At 37.0% G+C, this 19,707-nt stretch overlaps 1 protein-coding gene across 2 annotated transcripts in view; it reads left to right on the plus strand.

Moving 5' to 3' along the window:
- The window catches only part of RPS6KA3 (ribosomal protein S6 kinase, 90kDa, polypeptide 3), a 66,837-nt gene that overhangs the window by 7,816 nt on the left and 39,314 nt on the right, over positions 1-19,707 (plus strand). The window contains exon 1 of one of the 2 annotated variants that reach the window (XM_009877710.1): positions 9,316-9,396. The exons of the other annotated variant lie outside the window; for it this stretch is intronic. Coding sequence (XP_009876012.1) covers positions 9,358-9,396 — 39 coding nt within the window. The 5' untranslated portion in view covers positions 9,316-9,357. Of the gene's footprint in view, positions 1-9,315; positions 9,397-19,707 lie in introns of those variants that run through there. 2 annotated transcript variants of the gene reach the window in all.

Here is a 19,707-nt window from a genome sequence, read left to right on the forward strand (position 1 = left end):
GTATTTTTGTTTGATATAGGCTCTCCCTAGTATTTTTAGTATGTGGTAAGCTTTCCTGTGGAAAACACAAAGCTCAATATGGTAGAAATTGTAATTGGGTTGGGGAGCGAGGAGGTTTGATAGTAAGATGTAGCTACTTAGAGCATTCCTTAATAGGAAGGGAGGTTGAGATCCTCTTTCCTTATCATAGTGAATCTTAAAAATGTAGTGGGTTTTTACTGTCTGCTATTCCTGGTGCCAGCGAACAAAGCACTTCCATTGGCTTCTGTTAGTCTCATCAGTGCGTAGGTGAAAATATTTTACATCTATGAGTTCCAGAGTATGCTTTATTAATAGTTAAGGTATCAGTTGTGGTCATGTCACAACAAAGGATTCTCTCATGGGTAAATTCCACACAGATTCAGTTGTAGATGCATGTGTGCTTACTGTGTGAAACACAATTCTTTCAGCTCGGCAGTGTACACCATAGCTTTTTCTCATCTATTTTGATATGTAAAATATAATGACAGATATCACCTTTGTATTTCCATACTGTCCTGAGACTTCGTGGCAGTCTGTTGTACCCTTTTGTTGTTAACATTAGTAAATTCCTGTTTTCCTTATTGACCTGTCTAAAGCTAGATTATTTGCATAATAAATCATCATTAGCCTGGATGATTCTTTTGATTCCTTTTCTTCATAGAACCAAGGAACCAAGAGACAAAGTTTTAGGTATGCTTCTGGATGACAGGTTTGGATGTGACATGTTGGAGTGCATTCAAGAATAGCAAAGCTATCAAGGTCCAGTCTTTCTTCTGTTGATCTAGATTATAACTTTCCTCTTGTTGTGCTAAACTGGAATGGGAGAGAACTTCTGTTCATTGGTTCAAAGCTAAGGGCTCCAGGAACGTTTGCATACTCGAAGATGTTAGCTGTATGTGTTATTTTTAGAAGGTGACTCAAGACTCCTTCCCTGCATCGGATAAGCTGCTAAGTCCTGAAACATGCATGTTGGAATTTTCATAGTGATGCAATAGCCAAAGGCAGAGGCTGAACTATTAATGTAGATCTTGAGTGTTTGCTGTAAGTTAAATCTGGACAGTAAGCATTAGAGAGCTCTGAGCTAATGCATTGTGAAGCACACATCAGAGTAGTCACTCTGAGCCTGAACTAGCAAGCAAATTTAAAAAAAAATATTTACCTTTTTTCTTCCTTCCTCATAACTTTTTTTTGGTTTTCTATATGTTCTAAAAGCCCATATTCCTTTCTGCTTTCACTAGTCTTTCAGGGGAAGGTAAAGGGTGAGGAAGGACTGAAACCAGTTTCTGTGGCTTTTGTTACTGAGAGATAGTAATTGAAGGAATTCTTAACATGGGCATCTTGGAAATAGAGGTTGCTGCTAAAGAGATCATCAACGCACTTTCTTGACTGTGATAATTTAGGTTCCTTATCTTCACGTCAAACTTGCAGTTTACAGAGCTTCATAATGTGAAGATACCAGTGAGTCTGGGTTTCTTATTGCGATGCCTGTGACTTTTTCTCAGCTTTAGTGTTTACTGATAGTTTTGTGTTAGAGGTTACTAGCTGACTGTTAATCCTGGTGATAAATGGCCCTGCCAATAAAACAGTTTTTTGGAACTCCATGTTTGGTTGGAGTTCAGGGTTCATATGCTGATATTGCATATCACGCAGACTTCAACTTGTGATTAGATGGTCCAAGCTGTTTCCACCTCTGCAGCCTGGAAATAATTGCAACACCACAGCAGTTTCTTTCTCTGCTGGAGCTGTGGACAGAGATTTAGATGATGAGTGAAGTTGCCTTTTTCAGGCTTGTCTTCAAACACACCAGTAATTGATGTAGCTCTTAAGCTGATAGGAAAATTAGGACATTGCACTTTGTAACCGCTTTTAGTTCATCCTCATAGCATGCTAGGCTCTACTGTCTTTAACATGGGATGAAGAAGCAAGGCAAGTGCTGACAGATGACTCTAGGTAGTGCAGTGTTAAAGAGTGAGAAATTTTATTTGTGTGGTTAGAAGCCAACACCAGGAGATCATTTGTTCTAATATTCTGCATAACATAGAGTACAGTGCTTTTTCCGGGAGCAACTTGTTTCAACACAGTATGACTATCAAAAAATTTCTCTGATATTCTGTCATACTTGAGATACTTGATTAAATTTGTTTTAGCTTTTTAATGCCTCAGATCAGTATTTTGTGAACTTATTTTGCATTTATTTCTAGGTTTGGGTGAATGAAAGGTTGCCAGTAATGATGTATAGTAATCTAGGGGTTTTTAAACAAAAAATATGACTGCTCAGTCAGTTATAGCTGAAAGCTAGCCTTTGCTGTCTGACAGCTAATAAAATACTGCTTCAGCTGATGTGATTTTTCTTTTGGTACTTCTTACCTATTTTGGTGTAAGATAAAGACTAATTTTAAATTAGCACTGAAACTCATTTAAGTTCTGTTTAACTTTGCCCTGAAATGGACTTGGCACGTACATGATCACTGACAATTTATGACATTTCTCAGCTGTAACTGAGGACAGTACAGTAAACAGGCCTAGCACGTAGTGGCACGTCAGGTAAGACGACAAAATGTTTTGGTAGGTGTGTAAGGTATGCAGGTTCAGGATAGAGAGTTGCCATGGTTCTGTAGAGATAGAAGGCAAAAATTTGAAATACTGCATCCTTTTGCTGTGTTCAGTGTTTGCATAGTATGTTGATAATTGAAATTGGATAGGAAATATAAAATAGATATTAAAGCCTAACAGTTCTATCTAAATCGGATAAATCTATCTAATTTTACATATCAAAAGATAAATTTCATTTTCTTACATCCCTCTTCTTTTGGTCAAAGGTAAAGTTAATTGACAGGAGAGTCTGAGTTGCATAGCTTAGATTCAAATTTGGTAGTTTGCTTTCAGAAAAACAGAAGCTATAATGGTACATACCTGTTTCTGAGGAGTCCAAAATGCTGTATGGTTGAAAGTATTGCTCTTAAAAAAGGAATAATTCAGTATTCTATTTTTATCATAATGAATATAGTGGTTATATCTGGCTTAATGACTTGCTGTCAATATTTTTTTTTAATCTGCTGTGTCTCATAAGTGATCTGGGTCCAACCGGAAATAAATGTAAGACCAAGTAAACAACTGGCTGAAGCTCAACCTAGTGTGAAAGCTTAAGTGAACATTACTGAAAGAGGGGAAGCTATTTAAAGCCTTTTTATTTGCTACTTTTTTCACTTTTGCACTCTCCTCAGTTCCTTTCTGTATCTCTGTGTCCACGGAGATTGAGTAAATTGAGCAAATTGTTTTGAGCTGTAACAGTTGTCATGCCTGCTTTACTAGTTAAATCTAACCAGAAACTACAGCTAGTCCAGCAAGTTGCTTCCCATTTTGTATATATGTGAAGAGCATATCGCATGTGCTGTGTTCCTTGCTAAATTCTGTTATCTGGGTTCAACTTAGTTGCTAAAATGCTACAACTGATGTATTGCCATTGCACTCTACTAGTTTAAGGATAGTTATTAAACATACAGAAATATTAGGTTCCAAGAATTTGTGAAAAGTTGTTTTCAGTACTACTTTGTAAGTTGCAGGGAAAAAATCACATGTATTTCTTTTTGGTAACTTCCAAAGACTGCAGATTACTTTTGTGTAATATTATTACACTGCTTTGGTAAAACTGTAAATAAAACCTGACTTTTAAACAAGCAGAGTTAAAGCATGAATAGAATTAAATAGAACTAAAGCATAAAGCTGCATATTAAAATACGCTGATCTGGATGATGAAAAACTAAATCTCAGTGGCAGTCATCCTCTTACTAAAAATATGTAACTAAGAATGTAGTTAGTAGTAGATGGTCAACAGGTTGTGTAAGAAATGCTTGCAAAGGAAAGTCAGTAATTAAAAATGTCTTTTTCACTTATTCTACTTTATTAGAATTGCAATAAAACAGTTGTTTGCAGTCAGGAGAGATGAAAATTATGACCTTTGTCTTGCCAAACAGTGTTTTACGAGAAGACTTTGTCAGGAAAGCGTGGTCTTAGAAAAGAAATATAATTTGTAGCCTATGGGCAACAGTCTCTTCATAGAAATACTGAACTTGATCAACTAATTATATGTAGTAATAATGTTGAGATTCTGTGTTACACATGTATGTATACCATACAGTTTACCATGAATCTCTAAAACACTGATCAATCAGGGCAGGAGGGGGGTGCAGTCAGGGACGTGTCAAAATGAGGACAGGGCACTTGCTCACCAATTACAGTCACAGGCAAAACGGCCCCCCATGACTCGGGCAGTAATCCTAAAACCAGAGTAATCTGGGGTAATCCCATTTGTTGTGTCACGGTCCGTGAAAATAGCGAAAGGTGAGAATGTTAAAATGATGTAATTCAGTAAAAGCAGCCTGAGAGCAGCAGATTGAGAGAGGCTTTAACTGATTTTTAGGTTCACCTCAATTTTTAATATTGTAGCATTTTACTAGTGAGAGCTGTTAGTTTTAAAAATTTTCTTGACGTTTTGGCAGTTTGAAGCACCATTTCAGGAGTGCTCCAGACTTCTGTTGGATATTGCTTTTCTGGTGCTCAGTAGCAGTTTTCAATTACAAAAATAATCATGTAAAAATGACAGTGAACATATTTCTGGTGACTGTTTTGATAGGTTTTTCCTTTGATGGTATAACCCTTAAATTTCAGTTTTCTCTGTGTGTGAATTTTTGTCTTTTTTTTTGATATAAGTTCTTGGCTCTGTGGCAGAGGTTGTAGGTATTAGCTAGAATTTCTTAAATATCACAGAAATACTTGGGTTCAGAAGTATGCATAGAGCATTGAGTTTGGGATTTTGCATTTTTTATAGACTGATACTTAAATTTAGCTGAAACAGCTACTTTTCTAGTTTATCAGTAGTAAAACATTGACAATATTTTTACATTTTTTCTGAAAGGTGTGGTATACAGTCAAGCTATTCTTTCACATTGCTTACACATTATTAAATAATTATTAAGTACTTATTGCCTGTATATGGAAATCGAGCTGAGGAACCTTGCTTTACAGCCATAGCAATGCAATTCTTTGAATCCTTAATATTACATAATTCAGTATAACGCCATATTCCTTGCTATGGAGTTATTATTCCTGCTAAAGCCAGGTGATAACCTGGCCATATGATGAGACAGTGTCTGTCTCTGTGTCTGTCCACTGTGTAATGGAGTGAAGGAAACAATCTGGGTTACAAGTACTAAACTCAGATTTTAAGGTGATCCACAATTCTTACGTTCCTTCTAATGTGTTGTACAAAATATGCTTAAATATATGTGCAGATATATTTAATTGTTTTACACTCAAATACCTTGATTCGTGAACAAATAAGTTTCCCAAGCACACTGTTTACGTCTGTAAAACTCGAATCCAGTTATTCCCTTCTCAGTGCTCAGATTTTCCTTTGCCAAAGGTAGAGTACTTTTTTTTTTCCCCTCAAATGTAATGAAATTGGAAGTTTGTTTTTCAAAGTGCTGTGCTGCAACTTTGATTTTTGCTAGAAACTTACAGGAAAATGCATGCATTTTACCTGTGTAAGAATGCACTTAGTGATCCTTATGTAAGAAGTTACAGCATCCTTGTAAACGATGCAAAGCTTTCGATGCAAATCTTTTAATGCGAGATGTTAACTGTTAGATATGAAACCTGTATGATGAAGGAAGGCCATGGGTTACTTTTTTTTTCCCCCCAAAGATGTCATCAGGTGTTGAAGAAAGGTTACAGAAAACCTCTTTCATCGATGATCTTCTAATGGATTTTCTGAGTGGCTTATTTTGTGCTTAGTGTGTTAGGTGCAGCATGCTTTCTGGATCTTGGTCAGAAAATTGAATAATTTGACAGTGTAAGCAACGTTAGAAAGTCAAGCTGCTTACTTGTTCCATGAAGAGAAAACAGATGGTAGCCCAGAAAAACCTGTAAACCAGCAGATGGAAACTGCCACACCCCCTGATTAATAGAATATTGCTGCTTTGGCTACACAAACATATTTATTATGAAGAGAAGTATGTTATTCCACTTCTGAAAACTCATAAAAGTAGCTCTCTATTCTTCAGCTGCTGACCTTCACCAAATGAGGGCTTTTCATTCCTTATATGTAAAACATCTTTTCTTCCCTCCCTCCCCCCCAGATAGTTGAAGGCAATCCGTACTACAGAGCCTTGCTTGTCTAGCAGTATAAAGACTTAATTTGCATTATTACACTCCTCAGACTGAGGGTGTAGGCAGATTGTCAGTGTACCTAATGGACTCTACTTAGATTAAATGCTTTTTCTGGTTATGTGTAAAAGTGAGCCGTTCCACTGTGGTATGCGTGTTTTATTCAGTAAAACTTATGGATCCCCACGTGTTCTGTACTGGTCCGAGAGTTCTTCCAGCACCTTCCAGTTCTCTGCTCTCTGTGGAGGCTGTGAGCCCCATTCTCTTGAACATCTAGACAGCAAGTCTGATGACATTGTTTCTTCATTTTTGTAAATTCGGAGCATCTGAATTAAAAGAAGGCGGGGGGGGGGAGATGAGCTCACTTTGTTTCTGTACTGGAGAGGGAAGTACATTGTGCAAGGGAAGTTGTGCACTTGACAGAACTGTGATGCATAAGCGTAGCAAATTCCTTTTGTTTCAGGGACAGTTCTCTTTCGTGATAAAGATGTATTATACAAACCCTTATCAAAGGCTTCAAGGTAAGGGGAGCAATTTGCTGGAGCAATTTGTTGTCGTTATCACAGACTTCCCTCTTGGGGACTGCTGCCCTCTAACCTGTCTCCTCATACGAAGGAATATTTGAAAGGGCAGAGCTCCCTTCTTGGAGATTCTCAAGATGAATTATGTAGCGTACATCTTAATGTTTCTGGTTGGCTGGTGGTGCTCTTTGGGAACCATGCAGGCTTTATTCTCTCAGAACACAAGAAATTTCTTCCACCTGCTGCAGACCCATGCCAGTTATAGGAGAACTATTGTTGTGAAGTAACCCTGCTGACCCCAGAGCACTGTGCTTTGTACTTCCCTGAGAGGTCACATAAAAGGGTTGGGAGAGCAGTAGTCAGTAATTGTACGAGTTCTGCAGTTGAAATGCCTTATTCTTGTCACCCTTAGCAGATACAGCAGAATAAACTTGTACCCTAACAGCAAAAAGAGAAGAAAGTGATTATTTACCCACAGTATCTTTTCATCTTCAAAGAACGTTATTGTTAATTAGGTCTTACCACTTACTCTCCAGTTCTGCTTTTGGCTGTATTTGCTGCTGTAGAGTTTATTTTAGTAGTTTGGAGATTCCTGCTCACTCTGGTTTTAGTGCATTCATACATGTTCTTGACAAGGTAAGGCAGAGAGCTTGAATGATCTCCCATTTACTTATTTAAATTTGCTTTACGTCTTCAAAGTCTGAACAACTACAGTGCTGTTATGTTGCAATCCATGAGATACTTCAGTTTTGAGGGGGAAGTAGCTGGAGGTTTAAAACTACAGAAGAGAGGAAAGCTTCTGATGAGTTTTGCACTATTTATAAATACTTGAAATTATTGTGTTGAAGTAACCTCCCTGTGTTTAAGAAGCTTTGCTTATCCCCAAACAAATATTGGATCATTTTTCATGTTGTGTTACCGCTGCTGTAGAAGAGGCTGTTTCTTCCAAAAAAGTTGTAACACAGTGGACTGTAGAAAGTACATTATAATTGAGGACTCAAGGTGTAGCAGTAGGTACTGAATGCCTGTGTAATCTCTAATATTTGTTGTGTTTATTCAGTACATAGAGTTTGAAAGGTCCATCCCTCTGCATGTGACATAAATGAAGACCCAGAGGAGCACAGGAGAACACAAAAAAGGCACGTTTTTGCTTGTGGGGTCCTGATAAAGCCAGGGCCTTTATTTCTTTAGCTCTGCATTTGGACAAGAGGGTTTTCACACTTAGGAGACACATAATCCAAATTTTAAAGGCAAAGTTAGATACTGTACACAGCCAGGATGTGGCACAGAGATAGAAGCAACATGCTATGTCACTTAAAATAAATTAATTGCTGACTTTGTCTTCTGAAGAGGAATTAAAATCTAACGTAATTGCAGTAATACAGATATTTGTTAGAACCCAGTCGAGGGGGCGAGCTTGGAGACTTGGTTTGTTTTATTCTCTCGTTCAGGAAGAAGTACAGTATCTTGTTATATGTTTCTTGTTATATGTTTCCTTTAGTACAGTCACTAAATGGAATTGCCTGGATCAGTTTGTAGCTGAGTACTTGTACACACCTTTGTCTAAATGTGGTTACTTACCTTTATTTAGTGCCTGACAAAACACAATCTTTGTCTGTGTTTCGGTGAAGTATGCATTGTGTTATTCAGTGGTTTTAATAAATATTTAAAAAGCTGAATATGTGGTCAGTATTCAGAAAACTTCTGTGCTAAATCTAAAGGGATCAAATAAAAAACTTCATCTGTAGCTGTTCAGAGTAATTAGGTTGAATTTTAATTCTTAGAAGCATTTTAAGTTGTTTGGTTGGGGTTTCTTTAAGCCTTCAAAGAAAACTTAGGTATTTTTATTACTTTATGAAATATTTTGCTCCCTACAGAGCAATGTAATTTCAGTGCATAAGTCAGACATTTGAGTTGGCCCATCCAATTGAAATACTTTCTGCAGTCTGTCTTGGCCTAACCTCTGTAACATCTGTGTAGCATTTTCTATGTGCACGATTTCAAAGGGCTATGAACACGGTCAGTTTGGTCCTTTAACAACTCTACTAGATAAAAATAGTCGTTAAACATACAACAAACATATCGCGTCCTCTGCATTGAAGTCTAAAAAGCAGTCATATATGATATCTTAAAATATTTTGTGAAATTAATTGTATTTTTATTAATTTTAACTTACTTATATTTATCACGTATTAGGACTTAGAATAGTTACTGTTCTGCTTAATTAGGGAAATGTTGCATAGTAGCATGATTAATGAAATAGATGTTGATCTTTTTTCTTTCCTGGGAACCAGGAATCAGTAACATCTGCAACAGCATGTTGCTATCAGGCAATCTGCTTAAGTTTCCTGTACTCATCTCCACAGCATCAGCAACATGACTACTGCTGCTCCCCAGTTTGTAGGTTTTCTTTACCGTGGAGGGTGGGGGAGGGAATCAGTGTCTTCTTTTTTTTTTTTTTTTTTTTTTTTTTTTTGTGACCTTTTTTCCTCTCTTCTCTCTCCCCACCCCCCAACTGTGTCTGACTTGCCTGACAGGAAATTTTCTAATTGCCGGAACAGCTGGTCAGAGCAAAACCGCCAGGGTTGGTCTTCCCTGCTAGACTTAGGATCGCTCAGTCAGAAAATCTAAACATCATGGCTTCTTAGTCATGTTTAAGTTTCTGGCTCTACGTGTTCGTTCTGTTCGGGTGAGCTTAGTTTCTTATTTAAAAGAATAAGGGGGGGGGGAAAGGGGAAATTTTATTTTAATAAAATTTATAAATTCAAAGCAATTTTAGTCTTTCACTGCTTTGGGATCAGTACTGTTTGTATACAAAGCCTTTTTTAGTGCATTTTCTTTTTCTAAAAAAAAAAAAAAAAGTTTATGGTGTGCTCATATTTTGTAGAAGCTTCTGAGGTACCTGTTGATAATTTAGCCTTAATGGGAAATTTTTACCTGTATGTAAATACTGTAAAATTTATTTTCTCCTGAAATGTATGAGCTTAGCTCTATATTAGACTTTCTCACTTGAGCCTACTTTCATTCAAAATGTTTGTATTTTTAAAATACATACTTAGTCGTTATTTTGAGAGTTAAATTTTCATGTAATACTTTAAACTGTGAAATATGATTGTGTGGAGTGACAGTTAAAATAATTCAGGTTTACCGATATCTTAAATTTACTTCTGAAGATAGTGTTAAGAATAGTGGCACTCTTGTGTTACAGTTAGTGTTATGGTTAATTTCAACTTTTAAATGATAATTTGGTCATAGCAAACATTTAATTTGCATAATTTCTCTTGTTGTTTAGCATATATTTAAACATAAAAGGGTGGGGGTTTTAGCTGAGAAATACCTCTAGGGGAGACCTTTATTATCCCGAGCACTGTTTCCAAACTATTTAACAGTGCATATAAATATGCAATGTAATAGAGCATTTTATCAATGAGATTCAAATCACTTTTTGTTTCTCCTCCTGTACATCTGCAAATACTTTTAAGTTAAAAAAAAAAAACCAAACAACAAAATAAAATGAAAACCCCAAAGCCTTCTTGTGTACTGTCTTAACATCTTATGTGAAGCAACTCTACTAATTTGTAAATAAAATGGGTAGTAATTTAACATCTCCTAGCTTATGTACTGGTTTAAACTTTGTAATATGTGTTAGAAAATGAGATTGTGTTTGTCTGCTGTAACTGAAACACTAAAACAAGGCATGCATGTAAAGCAATAGAACATAGGCTGCATCGTATACAGGTTTTTTAATATAAACTTTGTAAAAAAACCCCAAACAAACAAAAAAGAAAACCAAACCAAAAATGCAAATATCAACTTGTAGTCCTGAATTACAGTTCTTTTCCACAGACGATGTGAAAGGTATTTCTTGGAAGTCTCTGATCCAAAAAAAATGTAATTTTATCCAGTTATGACGGCTTGATTATATTGTCTTTAACAATCTTGATTTTAAAGTGCTTGACAGTGTAGACCAAACTAAGAGGGTTTGGCCCACGTAAATTTTAGATTTAGGGTATAGTCTGAATAAAACAGAAATCATAGCTTTCGTAGGTTAGTGCTGAACATGTTCATGGTTCTTTTTTTTAAAATGTTGATTATTTCTTTTTTAACGTTGAATTATTTTTTTAATTGCAGTGCTTTGAAATGTTAGTGCTTACAAAATAGGAACAAAACTACTATCACTTACTGGGAAATGAACGTTCCACCCAGTGAGTAGTTTTTTCCAGCGCTGACATGCGCAGCCTAGTTGATGAGATAATTTTGCGGTGTTTGACCAAAAGAGAACTACAGAACTGCTTCTAGTGGGCAACACTGAGCTTCTAAAACCCTTACAGGAATTCCTCAGCTTTACCTGCCAAACAACCTACTGTTTTTTTGGGAAGGAAGGTAGTAGAATCCTACTTATGTCCTGGCCTTTATATTTTCATTCTGAGGAGGGAATGCGTCTTCAGAATTATCTTCCCAGCCTGGCCAGCCACATTTATCCAAAGGGCCTCACGTGTCATTTGACTTGATGCTCTTGGACAAGACTCATTCTTCAAACTCCTGTCTTGTGATATCTGTAGCACCAAAAGAAGGGGAGGAGTTCAATTTCAGGAACCAGCTCTGCAGTCTTCATTCTGGAAGTTGGCTACTTGGAACAAATGGGGCCGTAAACATCCTTCTACATCTCAAAACTCTTGTTGTAGGAAGCCAGGAATGGACAAGAGTAGAAAACAGAGCAAGTGAAGAAAAATTGCTGTTTATTCCTTATTACCTCTATACATAGTTTTTCTCTTAAAAACATAACAATTTAAGATTTAAAAAACCAACTGGAATTAAAAATGAGTTTGCTTTTAGGAGATCTTATTTTCTGGCAGGTGAACCAATAGATGCCACCTGAAACAAATAATTTTATATCAGTTGAAAGTGTAAGGGTTTTTTCCATCTTTCAAAAAGAAACAAAGAAGGAAGAAATTGTGGAAACCTGTATTTCTCACTTCAGATATCCATGTTAATTAAAATTTCCTTCTGCTCTATTTTTGTTTTTCTTTGGTACTAGTGTTAAACAGCATACACAGAATATCCTTAAGTAAGTTTGACTTAATTTTATGCATGGCAGGGCTTTGCTTTTTGTGTGTGTTAGAATTATTGCTACTTCAAAAGCAGCATTTTAATCAGCTTTTTAGAACAGTTGTTTGTATGACCCTTTAAGTTATCATTAGTTTAAGTGACTCAAATTGAATATTAGTCACAGATATAAGGAGTGTTTTTTATTTCATGATTTAGCTCACTGACATTGCTTACTCAAATAATGGGAGATTGTGGGATGCCTTTTGGACGTTTAATTTATTTTTAATGCAGTTTTGAATTTAAAGTTAGGAACATAATGAATGTAGAATGTATAGGTGTATATAGAATGTGTCTGAGATTTTTTTTTAAAATAGCTTGACTATTGCACTCTTTATTTTTAACTCTTGTCTTTTAATAAAGATTTCTGTTTTCAGTTTGTTAGCTCTTTTTTACTTCAAAAAGCATAGCTAATATGGATTTTATTTCTTCAGGTAATACTGAAAATTTATCCTACGTTCATAACAAGTTGAGAAAGTAAAAATGCGTCTAGGAGACTTCCTGACTCAAGGGAGGGGAGGAAAAGGAAATTATGTATATGAGCTGGGGAACTGGGCCAACGTTGAGTCATCCTTTTTTTAAAATCACTTGATATCCAATAAGCTTACTGTCTTTACAGGACATAACTGTGTTATGCAACTTCAGCACCAAGATTTAATATAATAGTCGATATTTCAGAAATTACTTCTATTTGATTACAAGAATCAGCATTATTCTGCCTCTGACAGACAGAAAAAATCTTTTGCCAAATAAAGCAATGTCCAGCTGAGCTCTGATAAGTACAACAAAGGCTGTAGCGAAGTGGTAAAAGAAAACTTTCAACTGTGATTGGAATGGTGTTAAGTAACTTGCTGGGGAATCCTTTTTTTGTTTCAAATTTTTCTTCACTTATACTGAATGTACATATGCCTCAAGAGCATGCATTTGTCTAGAGGAAGGAAAACATTCCTGAGAAAGAGATTGAGAGGGGTGAAAACAAAGCTAAAGAAAATGGAAAAATCTTTGTAGCTACATATCTAATGCTAATAAACAAAAACGGATAGAAGCAGTATTTTTGCTGTTGTTCAACTTCTGAGTGGAAAGTAAAATTGCAATTAGCTTTTATTCATTTGTTTTGCTTTTTTAAAAAATTGCATAGTTCATAGTATAAACTGATACAGCAGCGAGTTTATCACATAATTTAAAATGAAGTGTGGCTGAATAGCATTACCAGAAAGTACACTGTGAACTACTTTACACTGATAAAAATTACTATTACCTCTCTTATCTTTCTTTCAGAAACTTAATTCTAAAATTTATTTTAGGACTTTTATTTTTTTTCTCTCTCACTCTGTTTCTTGACTGTATAGAAGTTGAAATACCAAAATTGTGGACTTCCCTAATGGTGATTCTGACTGTTTCTCATGTGCAATTATCACTGTACAAAATAAATATATAAAAGATATTTTATTCCACTTTAAAATGCGAGTTTGAACAGAGACTATTCATGGAACAGTTTCTGGTAGAATCTTACCGACATATGTGAACTACTCTACGTGATCTTGCTCTGGCAGGGGAGTTGAACTAGGTGATCTGTCAAGGTCCCTCCCAACCCCTGACATTCTGTGATTTCTTAATACTACAAATAGCGTCCATTCAGGAGCATTGAAAGTAGCAACACGGGCACAGACTCACACAATTTGGGACTTTGACTTGACTTTGGCAGGCAGTAACTGTGGAAGGAGCAGCAGTACCACTGAGCATCAAGCTCGTCACAGCCTTGTGGTTGGTGCCCTTGCAAGCGCAGTCTCTGCAGATTGAGGCTGGGAGCAGCACGGGGCTGTTACTCTCCCTGCAGAACAGAACAGGGAGGTGCTGCTCTCACTCTTCTCTGCCCTGCTGAGGCCACATCTGGAATATTGCGTCCAGTTCTGGGCCCCTCAGCTCAAGAGAGACAGGGAACTGCTTGAGAGAGTCCAGTGCAGAGCCACAAAGATGCTGAAGGGAGTGGAACATCTCTCTTGTGAGGAAAGGCTGAAGGAGTTGAGTCTCTTTAGCTTGGAGAAGAGGAGGCTGAGGGGTGACCTCATAAATGTTTATAATTATGTAAAGGGTGATTGTCAGGAGGACGGAGCCAGGCTCTTCTCAGTGATGTCCAATGACAGGACAAGGGACAACAGGTGTAAGCTGGATCATAGGAGGTTCCACAAAAACGTTAGAAAAATCTTTTCACTGTGAGGGTGACAGAGCCCTGGCACAGGCTGTCCAGGGAGGTTGTGGAGCCCCCTCCCGGAGGTTGTGGAGTCTCCTTCTCCGGAGACTTTCAAAACCCACCTGGACGCGTTCCTGTGTGACCTGCTCTAGGAGATCCTGCTCTGGCAGGGGGACTGGACTAGATGATCTCTTGAGGTCCCTTTCAACCCCTGACATCCTGTGATTCTGTGAACCAGTCCGTTGTTGCTGTGTCTAGCAGGGATGCAAAGGGCTTCCAAAATAACAAGCAGAAAAAATAATTTAAAGAAGACCTTACAAGACCAGGACCTGGAAGGTCACTATGACAAAAAAAGACTGAACAAACTCTCACATATCTTGAGGGGCAAATTAAGTCATAACTAGGTCTGTAAGTAATACATAGAAGATACTTCTGATTGTACCTTCTTAACTGTTAAGATCAGTACAGAATTAACAGATAAAGATGAAACCTGGGTAACATTGGAACTAGGAATATTGGCATTTAAGCTAATTTCTCCACTAGTTACCTAACTTGGCTTTGATATTAGAACAGATTTTAATTACTCATTGAGATTAAAATTTGTTAATCTGTCTATTTGATGTTTACTTTAAAATGAAGTCTTACCTGTGGTTTCGGTCAGCATGTCAACAGTGTTTGCTGTCCAGAAAGAACTTTTCTTGAATACAGGACCAATCTACGAATTTGCTTCATATGCTAGATTTCCCTCCCACTGGGTTTTGTTGAACTTGTGTATGTATAGGCATGTGTGTCCTGGTCATCTGTGCCCTATATTATAAAAATACAGTTTATTTAAAAGGCCCCATTGAGAGGCAAGTTGCTTCTCAATTGCAAAAGCAAATATACTGTAGTATTTTTTTGCCCAGAAATTGTATAATGAAGTTCAGAGGTTTTATTCACATCTCATTTTTACATATATTTAAGCGTAAGGTAACCTTCTTGCTGAATTTCCCGCTTCTGTTTTGGACTACCTTTGTCAAGCACTTGTCATTGTACATATTCACATTTTGCTTACGCATTTATTTAGACACCTAAACCTGAGAATTTTAGGTGCAGCAGAACCACTGTGGTGTCTGGATGTGCTAACTTTCCTTATTCCAGGTAACATTCCTCTTCCCAATGTAAAAGGATAAATCTGATCTTGTGCCATATGTTTAGATGATTCAAAGCCTTTTTCTTTTTGCATTGTCAGTGTCGGAGCATACATTTAAATATTTTAAAAATTATTTTAGTCTTTAGTTGGTTGTTTATCTGCCTAACTTTTATATAAAAGAGATTAAGAATACCTCTGGATTTTGAGGTGCTGTTTAAACTCTAGTGAATGTTTATTGTATTTTGTAAATTTATCAGTTTTAGACTGTGTCATAAGAATATAGGGTAGTAAAAGGGCCACAAAGATGTTTCAGGGGCTAGAGCACCTCTGCTGTGAGGACAGGCTAAGGGAGCCAGGATTGTTCAACCTGGAGTAGAGAAAACTCGGGGGGGGACACCTCATAACTGCCTTCCAGGAACTTACAGGAAGGCTGGAGAGGGACTTTTTACAAGAGTGTCCAGCAATAGGACAAGGGGAAATGGAATTAAGTTGAAGGCAAGTAGGTTTAGGTGGGATCTGAGGAAGAAATTCTTCTGTGTGAGGTGGCAGGACTCTGGGATAGATTGCCCAGAGATGTTGTGGATGCCCCCTCCCTGGAGGTGTTCAAGGCCAGGTTGGCTGAGGCCTTGAGCAACTGGGACTAGTTAAGGGCATCCCTGCCTGTGGCAAGGAGGTTGGATTAGATGATCTCTAAGGTCCCTTGCAACCTAAGGCTTTCTGTGATCCTGTGAATATATCTCATATGGTATTCGTAATGCTTAGTTGTTGTAAGCGCATGTCTGGCAACCCTGTTTTAAAGTGTCTACGGATTATTTAAGCTCAGACATCAGAACTCTCTCACGGACCCATTTTACTTGGTTTTGCTTTCATCCCACTGTCACATTATTTTCAAGAATTGGAAATTAGAGGTAAAAGGGCTATATATTCTTTTTGCTGCTGCATTCATGAGTAGAAAATAAAAGCGATCTGTGACAAGATTGAAATAATTAGGAGGAATACAAGAAGTGGAACTTATGAGCCTGTAAGAACAATGGAATGGTATTGTGGATGATACTGGCAGCTCTCTGAGCAGTTCAGAACTCACTTTCCTTGCCCTAGACCAGCTTTGCAGTTGTCCCAGTGCTCAGAAGTTGTCCTACTGCTCAGAAGGTCTGCAGGTGAACATATCTGTGTAAAGCAGGGAGTGTGTTGTGCCATCCACCGCTGCGTGGGCCACTTCTTTACACACAGGACTGATTTCACATCTCCTGTTGAAAATTCTGAAATCTGAAGGATAAATTACAGAAGAGTCTATATTTAGTTAAAATGTTTTCCTCTAGCTTTTCTGGGCTTTTTCGTTACTACTGAAAAATACTTAACCTGTTAGGGCTCTTTGGCTTCTACTTCCTTTAGGATTTGAAGTCCAGGTTCCTTTTAATACACTGTTTAATACTTGTTACTGTAATAAGATCTCAGAAACAAATACAAGTATTTTATGTTACAGTAGAGTTCATTTAGTCTTGAATTAAAAAGTGAATGTAAAAGAGATTCACATAAATTCAATTACTATAACAAAAGTAAGTATTCAGTGTTCATTACATACCTAAAATATGGAATTGGAATTTTTCCACCTGCGTGATTAGGCTATTATTTTTATATCCTAATAAAGCCTAAATAGTTTTTCACTGCTTGCCTAGAAGGTGTTATTGATTTTGGTTTTTTTTTTTCCGGACAAGCATATTTCCTATTCTAATTTGCCACTCATTCCTAAAGAGAAAAATTATTCTATAAGCTTTGGTGCTTTGGTACTGCTGAATCCTTTTTTTTCCTCTTTTTCTTTTATTTTGATGTTGTTACTAGCTTTTCTCTTTTAGATTTGATTTGTCTTTTCAGTGTTCTTTCATATGTATGGACGCATTTCTGTCCATAGACATACATTGTGAAGCACATTACTAAGAGCTTACTTAAACTGAGATACTGACCAGAATAGTTCAGACTTGCGAGCTGTATCAGTACGGGAAGTTCTTCTGAAATAATGGTGTTTTAAATTCATACCCAAAGTTGTTTGTCCCTCACTTCCTTTCTAGGCCAGTGTTGATTTAATTATATATATATTAATTGTTGATTAATTATATATATAGGAAATGTTGAGGAAAATCGGACTAATGTTACCTTCTATTTGTTTCCTTGTATTCTCTATTTAGTTTCACAGTAACAGAAGCCAGTAGCAACCACTTTAAGTTGACTATTGTTTAGTTTGGGGTTTTTTTATTGTGACTTTCTATGACAGTTCTTCCTAGTGTGAGGAAGGTCTTCAGAGCACTGTGTGACTAGAAGAAGAAAGAAGTTACGTCTCAGAACTTTTTTATATACACACTGCTGCAGTATAATATTTGAGAAAAGGGACAGTAATAAAACAGGGAGTACAGTGTAGTTATCACTGGCCAGGTCACTTGTGAGTAAGTTTAGTGATGTGAAAACTGTCAGGGAATGGAAGAAAGGAAAGAAGGACCAGAGTCTTTCAGCACCCTGTACATCTTACTTAATTTGAATTCATCAAATGAATTCATCAAGTATCAGGGAGTGATCAGAAGCAAAGCTTCTGAGTACCAGAGTGAATGGCTGCCTTCGTCTTACAAAGATGACATCCATAACCTAATGTCATTAGTGAGCTGGCTCAGAAAGAGATATCTCTTTCTAGAGTGTGAAAGGCTCGTATTTTAATTCAGGTAGATAGCGGGTACAGTGAGGATTTATTACTCCTGCATATAATTTGCATTTCTGTAAAGGGTTTGACTTTTGTATTTTTAACTGCATTTGCGAAATGCCATTTAGGTTAAAATAACAAACGTTCAGCAATTATGTCATAAAAGGAAACCACAAACTTGTGGGTAACTATTCATCATAACTCTTGCTCCCAAACATATGTTATGGACAAGCTACTAAAGACATGATCTGAATTCCACTTAATTTAAAATAAAATTGTGTTAGGTCTGCTGTATAAGGACTCAAGATTATCCGAACCCTGAGAAACTGTGAAGACTAGGAATATTCTCTTAGCATCAGGAATGTGAAGTGGTGGTCTGGACTATTTTAGAGGGTATCCAAAATAACCACTGGAAAGTTGGTTGCATAATAATTGCATTACATTCAGAAAAAAAAAAAAAGTTTATGTATAGAGAAAACGTTACTATCTTTTCTTCATTACTTTTATTATGCTGTAATGCTTTTAAAGTAATGTATTCGCATGATTGCTTGTGTCACTGAATCAAAGCAGATAACTGAAAGATTTGAGGAAGTTCTGTTTTACAAATTTTTTTCTTTGCCAAGATTGCAAGGGAGCTAATAGATGAAACAGTGAAGCAGAAATGGATCAAAGTGTCCAAAGTAATGTGTACTTGGCAACCTGTTCTACTGTGCTGTTCCCTGCCGGGATTCTCTTAAGGTTGTAGTGGGTGGTTTAAGTAATATGTAATCCCAACTGATCATATACTAATTTAAAAGATGGAAATAGAAATGTCCACCAGCAAATAATTCCTTTGACAAGTAGAAGGAATCAACATTTCTTTCAAACTCTTGAAAGATTCAACCTTGAGTCGGTGATGGTAACACTTTCTCTTGAAAGCAAAAAGTTGTTTAGTTTTATTAGAAGTAGTACACAGCATGCATACATGCAAAATTTTGTCTGTCTTTCAACAGAAACTGGCACTTTTCTTTATTGACCATCTTAGTTTTAGAACACCCAAGACAAATCCAAGTTCTTTACTTTAAAATATCTTTTTTCATTTCCTGATTCTAAGTTGACAGGATATTCTGTGTATTATTCTGAAATGTACACACATAGATGCTCAGGATTTGTTACATGCAGTTTGTTTCCAACTGTAGCCGGAATCTTTCGAAAGAAAGAATCTTTTAAAAGATCTTGAAAAAACACGTGTTTGAGCATACTGATGTGTATGGATAGTTGCTGTACACTTAGACATGGTACTGAAATGACGAGGTACAAAAGGATGCTTTCAGCAATAGTTCCTGCATGTAAATTTTGCTGAATATTTGAAAAATATATAAATTAGTGCTTCACAAGTACAGCGTTAGAATGCTACTAATAACTCCCTCATCACTAGAACGAATTTGTGCACATTTTGGTGCATACAGATGAAGGGAAAGTCTGGAATGAGGAAAACATACCCTTGGTGGAAAAGGGTGAGGCTAGACAATACTTAAACAAACGGAGTGTACCAAAGTCCTCGGGCCTTGACAAGATGTACACACGAGCGTTGAGGGACCTGGCAGGTGTCACTGCGAGGCCACCCTTGATTATCTTCCAATGATCGTGGTGACTGGGAAAGTTGCCTGAGCACTTAAGGAAAGCAAATGTCACTCCTGTCTTCCAAAAGGGCAATAAGGGGAGGACCCAGGGAACTACAGGATGGTCAGCCACACCTTGTTCCCTGGGAAGGTGATGGAACGACTAATCTTGGAAACCGTTTCCATGTACACGAAGGAAAAAAAGGTAACTAGAGTTAGTCAGCACGGATTCACACAGATAAAATCGTGTTTGACCAGCCTGAAGGGAGAGCCGGGCTCTTTTC

Source organism: Apaloderma vittatum, unplaced genomic scaffold, assembly GCF_000703405.1.
Source record: "Apaloderma vittatum isolate BGI_N311 unplaced genomic scaffold, ASM70340v1 scaffold480, whole genome shotgun sequence".
NCBI lineage: Eukaryota > Metazoa > Chordata > Aves > Trogoniformes > Trogonidae > Apaloderma > Apaloderma vittatum.